Source organism: Amphiura filiformis, chromosome 7, assembly GCF_039555335.1.
Source record: "Amphiura filiformis chromosome 7, Afil_fr2py, whole genome shotgun sequence".
Taxonomy (NCBI): Eukaryota; Metazoa; Echinodermata; class Ophiuroidea; order Amphilepidida; family Amphiuridae; genus Amphiura; species Amphiura filiformis.
In genome coordinates this window covers 3,550,943-3,563,833 of record NC_092634.1, presented here as the reverse complement: position 1 = coordinate 3,563,833, position 12,891 = coordinate 3,550,943, and the positions used below count along the sequence as shown (strand labels likewise).

Below are 12,891 nucleotides of genomic sequence, written 5' to 3'. Positions count from 1 at the left end.
CACCTCTATAAAATAAACATTGAAGTGCTTTGCCTTATGGCAAAAACAGTTTTACACTGCAAAATAATAACTGGTCAACAATTGATAACATCGCCCTCTACAGATCATATAATGGGGTATTCCAATTGAAATCTATACACCCCCTGTGTGAGAGATTAAGGTCATGTCTTCCATAAGGGGTTAGGGATTTCAACTGGAATAGCACAAAACAAAGGATGGTTTATAGTTATCTGGCATTTGTCAGTATGATCCATCTTGCAGTCAAATATAGGCTACATGTTAATTATTTCACAGAATGTATACAATAAAATGGCAGAAATCTATCTCAATTTTCTGATTAATTTACAACATTATCCTGAATTATGCATACATTCAAATCAGTGTAAAAACAGGTGCACTTGGCATAACAATGTACACTTGGCAAAAACATTCATGCTACTTTGAGCAGGCAGGCAATCTATCATGCTTGTGAATACCATAGGGTTGGGTATGCATGGATACATCTAGCAACCATTATACCTGCATTAAGTTTACTCGAGGTAATTGCTCTGATTCATATCTAACAGGTTGTAAGTCCTTCCAGTTGCCACTAGTAGATACAAATCTCTAACACATGGTTATATGAAAAGCATAGACACAAGAAGGAAGAAATAGTAGAAATTCAAACTTAAAATAAGATAAAGAGAAAGTTAGGAGACTACGGGTACATTTCACACTTATGTTTTTGTTTCGGGGTTTGGTTGGGGTTTTCAACAAAAGCAGTTTTTGGGTAGGATGAGCATCCTGCCAAAACATGCTTTTGTTGAAAACCTAAAATATCAGTGATTTTTTGATGATATTTTGATGTGTTCTCAAAATTGAGCAAGTGGATGTAAGGGGTTTTGCAACAAAGCTCTTCATATGCTGAAAAGACATACACTTAAAGCCATATTATAACATTTGCTGTTGAGGACGCCTCACTGATTTTTAAAATTCATTTTTTACACGATTATATTGTACTTTATTAAACCAATATACCCTGCAAAAATCAAGACTCTAGGTGCTGTAGTTTTGTCAAAATCCGAGATTTTGAATAAAGCGCCTGAACCGGCGCCTTATTATTACGATGGAATTATTAGTCGAACGCATACACGATGTTCACAACACACAGTACGTACACGGCGTATGTGACGGTGATCTACACAACAAAGGGTCGTACCATAACATGACCGAAGGAGTGGTACGATTACATGACATACTGCGCTGGTAGTAAATTCCAATTTTCTTTGCTTTGCCGTAGTTGTTCGCTCAAAAATAAAGGGATATATCTGACAGTAAAACTAACATTTTATGTCAAAGAATTGCTAATCTATTTTGTATGATAATGTTATAATATTGCTTTAAGTTGCAGACCTTGTTAAAGAGAAAATGTTCTAGTAGTAAGGGCAAAAACAAAAAGATTGAAAAAGCGCTATATGAATTAAACTAGTTTTGTAAAGTGAGAAGGAGAACAGAATTATGTTTACAATTATCAAATAAAAAAACACAGATTCAATTTTGACCCACTTCCAATTTTGTTTCAAAAAACGAGGAGGGAGGGGTTGGCTGTACTTTTATACAGTTTTTCTTATCTTTTTGTTTACACATTGATTCAATCGCAGTGGAATAACTGTTCAATTAGTACTGGCATGCATGGTGAGAAGACTAGAATTAATTCTATATACTAAGCTCTACAATTAGTTTCTAAACAGGCATGATGGGTATACTAGAATTAATTCTACAAACTAAGCTCTAGAATTAGGCTCTAAACAGGCATGAGTATAGTAGAATTAATCCTATATACTAAGCTAATGTGCTTTCATGCCTTCTAGCGCTAGGTATCTTTCAAATTCAATTTGTGACTTAATGATACAACGATTTCTACTTGCAACAACACTACAAAAATCACATTTTCTACAACTCACAGTGGCAAATGGATCCAATGCGGAAGTATTGTCATCATCATCACTCTCCTCTTCGCTATCCTCAGTGTTTCTATTCTCTTTTTCTTCCTCTGCATTTGTTCTGCTCACTTGTTCTTCATGCCTTCTCTTGATATGTTCTTCTAAATCAAAATTGGGAAAGAAATAAGGCATTACTCATTCATGACATTGGTGTGAGAGGTCCCGGCAGGACCAAAAAAAAATCTTATCTGCTCTCCCAGTGGCCCATGATAAAAGGTCTCATTACAGTCAATTCCGATCAGGGTAATAAAGCCTGATTGTTGGCTACACTTGTCATGTAAAATACCCTGAACAGCTATTTAAGGCATACATTGACCCCTTCACCATGTCACTTGTGCCTGGCCTACGTTTTGTCAGCATTTAGCTCCTAGATTTTAGCTGTTAATGCTTAGATATGCTTGACATAAAAAATTAGCACAATCTAAACTCACCTTGTTCATATTTGATGTTTGGTAGTAATCCCTGATTGAGTGGATTGGTAGATGTTTTTGTCGTGGCAGATAAACCGGGAAGATTTGAGCGTGGTGATGAGCCACCTAGAGGGGGTAGTGTCCTTGCTAATGGTGGTAACTGGGAACTCTGTTGGCAAAAATATTAAATAAATTGAAGCTGAATTGGAACATATCAATGAATTCTTTGGATTTACTGTTAAAATCTATGCAAAATTCATTAGCACAGTGACTTAGTATCTGCCTACCACATAAGATTTGTTATTCCATTGAAGCACTGTATTGTTGGTAGTGGGGCTTTTAGTGTAGCAGGTCCTATTCAATCGGTCGGCATGACATCACTCGAGACAGATCGCTTCATTGCATTTGTTGTTTTTGCACGGATTAGGCTGTTCTATCTGGCCAATAATCTTCGCCTATTATTATCCAAACTTTAAGCCTACTACTGCTATAGTTTTCAGCAGTTCCAGGGGTTCAAATTCGCAATCAATTGCGGGAACCAGTTTAGGTTCTCGCAAATGGCTTTTGCGAGAACCTTTGGTTCTCATCAGAACCAGGCTTTCGATTCCCGCAAAATATTGAGAAAAAAAATTGTAAAATCATAATACCCTATAAATAGGTGGGAATTTGTATGCAACTTACTATAACATTATTAATAACAAAACCAAGTTGATTATCTTTTTTTTTTGTTAAAAGCAGTTGTTTCAACTTTGAATCCTGAAAGTAATTTTAGTTTACCGAACGTAAAATACTGACTACACTGTACACAGTACCGTACACAGCAAGCTCAGCAACTTTCTTTAAGCTTATTAAACTTCGACTATCGCTGTGACTTACCTATCATGCATTAATGAGACCTCAACATAACATTCATGTGAAAAATATAGTGCAGTTTAAAAGGTTTTACACCAGATGAGTTCTATTTTTGGAGAATTTGAGGCCATGGATGACCCAATCTCCTACTGCTAGCTACGCGATGAAGAGATGTCAAAACATGAAAATATACCATATACCGCAATACCCCTAATTTCACTTGATTTATTCATACCTAAATTTATTACAAATTTCCTTAAATGTTCGCTGAAAATTGCTTAAAATAGCTTTTGTATGTACTGTTATATGATTTGCAATTTTAAACCATATCGTTTCAAATGAAATGCAAATTAAATTAAATTAAATTTATTCCACGTATTATTTTGTACATCGGGTAAAGGGTGAGCATTGCAGTAATAAAATGACGACGCTATTTGACAATTAATTATTCATGTTACGATTAATTATTCATGTTTACCAGACACTTTCGTAAGAAAGAGATGCCGTGATTGGTGGAAATAGGCAAGGTGAAAGCGATACAAACCAACGAAGGAGACTTTCATTACTAGCGAGGTCACGGCTATTATTATGGGGGTGATCGTTTGTAAACACTAAAATTACATGGGCCATGGATTTCATGCTCACTGTGCTTTCTGTTCGTGATCGTACAGTAAATTGACAGCTAAAATGATGAAATCTTTGCCTTTTCCCCCAAACATTTCAGAATTATATATATTTTTTTATGCACTAATGATGTTATTAAGGTGAGCACATGCGTGTAATAATTATAAGCTTTAAATTGACGATGCCATTTAACGATTAATTATTCATGTCATGATTAATTATTCATATGACCCGACTCTTTGGTAAGAAAGAGTTGCCGTGATTGGTGGAAATATGTGAGATGAAGACCAATGACATAGACGCTTTTATTACTAGCGAGGTCATATCTATTATTATGGGATGGTGGGTTGTAAACACAGGCCAGGGCGAAACTTTCATGCTCTGTATGTGATCGTACAATATAAAGTAATCGACAGCTAAAATGATGAAAACTTTGCCTTTTTTCCCCAACATTTCAGAATTATATTCATGGATTAATGAGATTATTAAATCACATTTCCGTTGCAGTAAAAAAAGGTAAAAATAACACAAAATGTGATCTTAGACTTCAAGCTTGTGCGCGAACCAATTTTGGTTCGCCCAGTTGCAACCCGGCGAGAACCTTCACGCGAACCGGTTCGCGGGTTCGCGTCGGATTTGAAACCCTGAGTTCTTCAGTGGTCTGCCAATTTGGCGCAGTTTATGGCATATATGGAAGTGGGGTTCTGACTGGCTTATTGAAACACGTCACAGTCATCATCACATGGGCACCTCATTTGCTGACATAGTTCTTTTTACACGATAATCAGCCACACACAGGGCAGATCAGAGCAGACGGATATCGATGAAGGAATTTGCTGAATAGTATAATGGGCTATTCCATTTAAAATCCACAATCCCCATGTGGAAGATTTGGGAAATATCTTCCACAGGGGGAGTATGAATTTCAAATGGAATTGGTTAGTATACAAATATTGACTGCTATGAGGGGCATGGTTAAAAGTATAGGCCCAAGGTGATCTCAAAACCATAGCATGGTTTTGAGATCATCGCGGGCCTATAATGTTAACCATGACCCGAATAAAGCAGTCAATATTTGTTTTATATACCTCATTAATATAGATTTTTGTCATCTGATTGGTAAAAAGGCCTATTTTATTGTTCATAGGCCATGGTAAAATTTACAAAGGAAGTTTTTCGTTATGAACCGATCGCGTCACCGCAACTGGCAGGCAGCGCGTTGGCGCTGCGTGCGTAATGCGAACACGCCATCGCGCGCGTATAGTTTGATTGGCACACACACCAATGATGTGAAAATGACTATGCCCAGGAATAGTCTTTTAAAAGACTATTGCCTGGGGAATAGTTCAGTTTTTATGTAATTCTTAAAAAGGGGGGGCATAGTTAATTCAATGACTGCACTTTTAACCAATCAGATGACAGGAATCTATATATGAGGTTTATAAAGTTAATTATTTTGAAACCCATACTCCCCCTGTATTATGGCTTTAGCTATATCTTCCACAACTGGAGTAAGTATTTTAATGGATGTTACCCAAATTGATACTCCCTCTGTGACAGATTTTAGCTCAATCTTCCACAGGGGTAGTGTCGATTTTAAATGGAATAAGCCAATCTAATAATAGTAAGTTATCTCACCTCTTTCTGCCTTCTCCTACCCCTTGCTGTACCACCTAGAGATGCATTTAGGTCTAATGAGTTATCTAATTTATTGTCGACATCTGCTATTGATGATTGAAGTCTAGCTTGTAATCCACTTGATAGTTTCAATGGATCCGTTTCTTCGCTATCGGATTCTTCTGATGCTTCTCCGTTGGACGTATCTCTCCGTCTTGCTCTAACTATCATGTGACAGCCACCACATGACACCTAGGTGAACAACACAAGTGTAAACAAAAATATTAATAATTACAAATAAAATTATTTACACCTATTACATCATAAGAAGAATATATAATATCTTATGGGCTATTTCAAATGAAATTCATACACCCTCTGTGGAAGGCATGACCCACACCGACATCACCTGGCTAATAATTACTTTGTCAGCAGAGATACTAAAATAAATACCCGGGATCGATACACGTGAATTTGCTATGCACGAGTTTGATATGAGAAGAAAATCTTTGGATACCGGGGTAGAAAATGATGAATATCTCCCGTAAATGATTTCGTATAAAGAAACCAGATGTGGTTCCTTGCACTTGAATATATATTTTGAACAGATATGATAGTCGTTAGCTTGCGTCTTGAGAGAGTAGCTTACATCTTGAGTCAAAAACTGACAATAATTCTGATTTATATGTGCCGAATTACCGGTATATAGCGCAGTGTATAGGCCAATCGTGTAGGTAATCTAAAAGCATATGACCTATGACGTACCACGCTCGACTGACACACAGCGAGGTCAGTCACCGAGCTAATCGGGCTATTGTCAGTAGCCTTAGTCAGATGTCCTTCGCCCATTATGCGACTCAAAACTATTAAACAGGTCGATACAAAATGGCCATGCGTGGCGGTGGATTCAACCTACCATGGCGATTTCTGCCATGAAGATATCGGGGCGATGACACTGTGTGACCTCAATCTTGCACACAGGGCATGTAGAAGTGGGGTTCCAATTGGCTAATTGAATCATATCATGAAATATCTGCACCTCATTTGCTGAACAAGCTGCGTAGCATCACATGACAAAGGCATGAACTGGTTCTTTTTACACAATAATCAAGATAAGCTTGTTGTCAAGTCAGTACCAGTGGAAAAGGACCTTGCAGAGATCTATAGGAACTACATAATTGCAGAAGGTTATCTTATATAACTCAGTGATACACCTGGGTCATATACTGCCTCAACATGTTATGTGATCACCCAAGATATAGTCTGTATATATACCTTGAGTCACCGGCACTAGCTTTGAAGTTCAGCGTGTGCTGCGTTGGCTTAGTGCAGTTTCTTGTGTGTACATATGCGGCACGTTGATCGTGCGTGTAAACTTCAAGTAACGCTAAGCTAAACACAGAACATGTTGAATTTCAAAGCTAGTGCCGGTTACTCGAGGTAGAATACAGACTTTAGAAACCCTCATGAGAACTCAAGTTGTAAAGTAAACATACTTTGCACACATGGCAGAAGTAACTACTGGGATCATACCTGTTCAATAAAGAATCCTTTGAACCTAGTCACCCTGGTTGGTGTGAAAAGATTACAAAAACTTTCTTCTCCTTGTCCCAGTTTGCCATGCCTACCGTCACCAAAGGTATATAATGAGCCTTTATCTGCAATGCAATGGAACATTAATATGATTAGTTTGAAGGCCGGCCAATTTCTCATTCATTCTACACAGTTCATTGGTTGACATTCAATATTTCTACTATTAGTCATACTGTTGAAAAAACGTATATTTAAATGATCAAGCATTTGCAAATAACATAGCTAATTACGCATTCATCAAATGAAATTTCTGAGATGAATACCTGCAAGCTCCTGTCTAGTATTATGGTGAGGTCAAAAGGTCAAATCCAACTTCAACAGGCCCTTATTTCTTGGGTTGCCTGGTCACAGGGGAGATAAGCTCAATTGGACTGACAGAATCAGTCCAAACAGAATAGGAAATACTGGTTCACAAAGGGCCTAAATCGATGTAGGCTATGAGTAATATGTGCCCCGCTACCACTAAATAAAATTCGCAAGTTGGTAGTTTCGAAACGACCTGGTTAATGTGTTGGCGTTCTTCGTTTCACAAGCACATGTTCAAGCCAGTAGTATGTCTGTATGTCCAATGGGCCACATACTACTGGCTTGTACAGACGCATGGCAAACAAAGAACATCAACTCAGTCCGCCAGTGTCTTGAAACTACCAATTTGCGCCTTTAGGCTCATTTTGTGGTAACAGGTCACATATGGCTTACCTGTAATGACTGCTGTATGACCCTCACCACATGATACAGCCCTACATATGGCTTACCTGTAATAACTGCTGTATGACCCTCACCACACGATACAGCCCTACATATGGCTTACCTGTAATGACTGCTGTATGACCCTCACCACATGATACAGCCCTACATATGGCTTACCTGTAATGACTGCTGTATGACCCTCACCACATGATACAGCCCTACATATGGCTTACCTGTAATAACTGCTGTATGACCCTCACCACATGATACAGCCCTACATATGACTTACCTGTAATAACTGCTGTATGACCTTCACCACACGATACAGCCCTACATATGACTTACCTGTAATAACTGCTGTATGACCTTCACCACACGATACAGCCCTACATATGGCTTACCTGTAATGACTGCTGTATGACCCTCACCACACGATACAGCCCTACATATGGCTTACCTGTAATGACTGCTGTATGACCCTCACCACATGATACAGCCCTACATATGGCTTACCTGTAATGACTGCTGTATGACCCTCACCACACGATACAGCCCTACATATGGCTTACCTGTAATGACTGCTGTATGACCCTCACCACATGATACAGCCCTACATATGGCTTACCTGTAATGACTGCTGTATGACCCTCACCACATGATACAGCCCTACATATGGCTTACCTGTAATGACTGCTGTATGACCCTCACCACATGATACAGCCCTACATATGGCTTACCTGTAATGACTGCTGTATGACCCTCACCACACGATACAGCCCTACATATGGCTTACCTGTAATGACTGCTGTATGACCCTCACCACACGATACAGACCTACATTTTCTTTTACTCAATCTGCTCACTCTCTGTGGTGTGTTCAGTTGTAGTAATGACGGCCCTTGTCCTAATTGTCCATGACTGCTATCACCAATGGCTTACCTGTAATGACTGCTGTATGACCCTCACCACACGATACAGCCCTACATTTTCTTTTACTCAATCTGCTCACTCTCTGTGGTGTGTTCAGTTGTAGTAATGACGGCCCTTGTCCTAATTGTCCATGACTGCTATCACCAATGGCTTACCTGTAATGACTGCTGTATGACCCTCACCACACGATACAGCCCTACATTTTCTTTTACTCAATCTGCTCACTCTCTGTGGTGTGTTCAGTTGTAGTAATGACGGCCCTTGTCCTAACTGTCCATGACTGCTATCACCAATGGCTTACCTGTAATAACTGCTGTATGACCTTCACCACATGATACAGCCCTACATTTTCTTTTACTCAATCTGCTCATTCTCTGTGGTGTGTTCAGTTGTAGTAATGACGGCCCTTGTCCTAACTGTCCATGACTGCTATCACCAATGGCTTACCTGTAATGACTGCTGTATGACCCTCACCACACGATACAGCCCTACATTTTCTTTTACTCAATCTGCTCACTCTCTGTGGTGTGTTCAGTTGTAGTAATGATGGCCCTTGTCCTAACTGTCCATGACTGCTATCACCAATGGCTTACCTGTAATGACTGCTGTATGACCTTCACCACACGATACAGCCCTACATTTTCTTTTTACTCAATCTGCTCACTCTCTGTGGTGTGTTCAGTTGTAGTAATGATGGCCCTTGTCCTAACTGTCCATGACTGCTATCACCAATGGCTTACCTGTAATGACTGCTGTATGACCCTCACCACACGATACAGCCCTACATTTTCTTTTACTCAATCTGTTCACTCTCTGTGGTGTGTTCAGTTGTAGTAATGACGGCCCTTGTCCTAACTGTCCATGACTGCTATCACCAATGGCTTACCTGTAATGACTGCTGTATGACCCTCACCACACGATACAGCCCTACATATGGCTTACCTGTAATGACTGCTGTATGACCTTCACCACACGATACAGCCCTACATTTTCTTTTACTCAATCTGCTCACTCTCTGTGGTGTGTTCAGTTGTAGTAATGATGGCCCTTGTCCTAATTGTCCATGACTGCCATCACCAAAGGTGTATACTTTTCCACTCTCTACAATAGGAATAAAAATCAAAGGCATAGACTGCGTAGTTAAAAGTAATTTTGTTAATACTTGCTGGTTAGTCTCAAAGGCAATGGAAGATCGATTGCTAGCAACTAAAATGTGGTTCCTCGGGCGAATGTTGAGGATCCCTTGGACAAGTCACACCACAAATGAAACAATATTGTATAGAGCTGGTAGTCAACAGATGCTTCTGAAGAAAATCCGGAAACTGCAACTTGATTTTCTAGGCCACTGTATGAGGAAAGATGATCTGGAGTGTTTGTTTCTTACGGGGAAGATTAATGAAAGGAGAGATACAGGGTGCCAGAGGACAACATATCTTCAAAGTATCACAGCTTGGACGGGTGTGGATAACATCAAGCTGTTGAGATTGGCAAAGAACAGGATGGATTGGCATTCCATGGTCGCCCACATCACTGGATATGGCACATAGAGAGAGAGAGAGAGAGAGAGAGAGAAAGAGAAGAGCCCAAAATTATGACCCAGTCAGAAGAGATACAAGAAGATTTGCGGACCAGAAAGAGGTTGAGTATACATACCTGCCAACTACTCCGATTTTCAAGGAGTTACTCCGATTTCGAGTTTTAAACCCCAAAATCGGAGTACTCCGATTTTCTGGAGAAAAAAAAAAAAATTAAAAAAATTTTTTTTTTTTTTTTTTTTTTTTTTTTTTTTAAATAATTTTTTTGAAATTTCTTTTCCAAATTTTTGACAACTTTAGAGAACCACTGGACCTATTCTGAAGTGCTAGGATCATTCACAGTTAATTTGAAAACAATTGGAAAAATTACAGTTTGTTATCTTAATATGTAAACCACTAACTAATGTTTACCTCTTCATCTAGCACATATTATAAAATGCATGGAAAACCAATGCATTTATAATATTGTGACAGATGAAGAGGTAAACATTAGTTAGTGGTTTCCATATTAAAGATAACAAACTAATTTTTTGTAATGTTTTCCAATTTTTTTTTTTTTTCAAATCATCTGTGAATGATCCTAGCACTTCAGAATACGCTAGTGTTTCTCCAAAGTCAACAAAAACTTTGACATGTCTTTTGTTAAATGGTTTTTTTTTTTGAATTTTAACTTTGTATTGTGCATCATATCAGTGTCCTATCAGTCACGTAGGCCCTGTTATAAAGCCAAAAAATCGCAAAAGTATAGGAAACTGCATTTTTAAAAGCACATTTTCTATGTGAAGGAAGCATATTTTTCAAACTTGTAAAACAAGTCCCAGAATGTTTTTTCACCTTTTTTCAAAGGTTGCAGTCATCAAATATGTGTTGAAATTGTTGCCAGATATGGAGTATAAATCCCTCCTCAAATGCAACCTTCAGAATAGGTCTAGAGGTTCTCAAGTTGCCAAAAACTTAAGAATTTTAAGAAAAAATTGATTTTTTTATAAAAATTGTCACCTTTGTATTGTGCATCATATCAATGTCCTATCAGTCACATAGGCCTTGTTATAAAGCCAAAAGATCGCTTCAACGAATGATCTTTATGTACAAAAGTATAGGAAACTGCATTTTTAAAAGCACATTTTCTGTGTGAAGGAAGCATATTTTTCAAACTTATAAAAACAGGTTCCAGAATGTTTTTTCACATTTTTTTCAAAGGTTGTAGTCATCAAATATGTGTTGAAATTGTTGCTAGATATGGAGTATAAATCCCTCATCAAAGTGCATAAAAGCCTAGGGCTTCATTTTCACCTTGTTGTTTTTCTATAAAATGTGTCTAATGTGAAGGGGCTTATAAGGGTTTTTACAGTGTAGAAACCCTCTAGTTAGGGGCTTCACTCATTCCCTCACTTCCACGGGGCTTTGCCCCTGACCCCACCAAGGGCCCTTAAGCGGGCCCCTGGACTCCCCGCCGTCAGAGGCGATACTACGGGCGCTTCGCGCCCTACGTTCGCAATGTACTCTGTTTTCTAGGTTTTCAATGTTGGCAGGTATGAGTATACATGAACTGCAAAGCCTACATGCTTTTTGCATATATCCTAACTTGTACATCCTTATCTAGACTAACCTGAATAGAAATAATTGTCTTGTAACTTATCAGTAATAGCTGCCATATGACTATTACCACTGCAAAATCCAGATTCTTTCATGTAAATTCTGACTTTCAACATCCAAATCTAGAACCCGAAAAGAATAGCTGCCTTATAACTAACCAGTTATAGCTCATATTGAGGTGTACTATTAGTACTGTAACTTACCAGTAATAGCTGCCGTATGACTATTACCACATGACACACACATAACAGGTTCTTCAATGCTATCTACATGTTGAGGTGTATTAGTACTGATATCTGCTCTGTCATCTCCTAAACCCAATTTGCCCAACTCATTCTCCCCAAATGTGTACAGTTTCCCATCCTCTGAAATAAATATAAAAAACAACAATTGTACTGGTCAAATAATTATTATTTATGCAGGGGATTTTAAGCATCTGGCTCAAGCAGTGAGTCACTGGCAAGACTACTCAAAATAAGGCGGGCATATATATGTGACATTATTTTCATAGATGCTAGTAAGTTTCTCAAAAAAACACCCCAGAAACTGCTAATAAAAACCCTGAAAAAATTTGTGAATTGATGTTAAACATTAAAAAGCTCCAAAAATGGACTGAAAATGAACAAAAACACAGGAATATTAACTCACAAATAACCTAAATTCAAGCAAAAACCTGTAAAGTGGCACCTCTGAATTTGGAGGCAATGATGAATGAACCATAAATGAATATCTTCTTCATATTCCATAGTTAGGTATCAGGTTTGTGTATTTAGTACAATGAGTCATGTCATCATTAATGTTTATGCTTTAACTGCTGAGTTTGGCATCCAATGACTTCATCCGTATCCTATCGGCTTAAACATTGGTCATGTCCAAGTTTAATGTAGGCAATAGGTCAACAAAGAAAACATGTAATATCAACACAAATTCAAACATTTTCATAAGATTTCATAACTTTTTTTCAACAGGGTGCACAAAATAGAATTCCTAATCTTTTATCAACTCAACATTTGCAGTTATTTGAATAGTTTACAACTTTTTGGCAAATGTTTGCAGGGATGG

At 38.2% G+C, this 12,891-nt stretch overlaps 1 protein-coding gene across 1 annotated transcript in view; it reads right to left on the bottom strand.

Annotated features, from left to right (window-relative positions):
- LOC140156567 (uncharacterized) overlaps positions 1-12,891 on the bottom strand; it is a 35,148-nt gene that overhangs the window by 18,998 nt on the left and 3,259 nt on the right. The window contains exons 6-11 of the mRNA XM_072179507.1: positions 12,033-12,194; positions 9,641-9,799; positions 7,019-7,143; positions 5,507-5,737; positions 2,414-2,561; positions 1,944-2,083 (exon numbers count right to left, since the gene is read on the bottom strand). Of these exons, the coding sequence (XP_072035608.1) occupies positions 1,944-2,083; positions 2,414-2,561; positions 5,507-5,737; positions 7,019-7,143; positions 9,641-9,799; positions 12,033-12,194 (965 nt within the window). The remainder of the gene's footprint in view (positions 1-1,943; positions 2,084-2,413; positions 2,562-5,506; positions 5,738-7,018; positions 7,144-9,640; positions 9,800-12,032; positions 12,195-12,891) is intronic.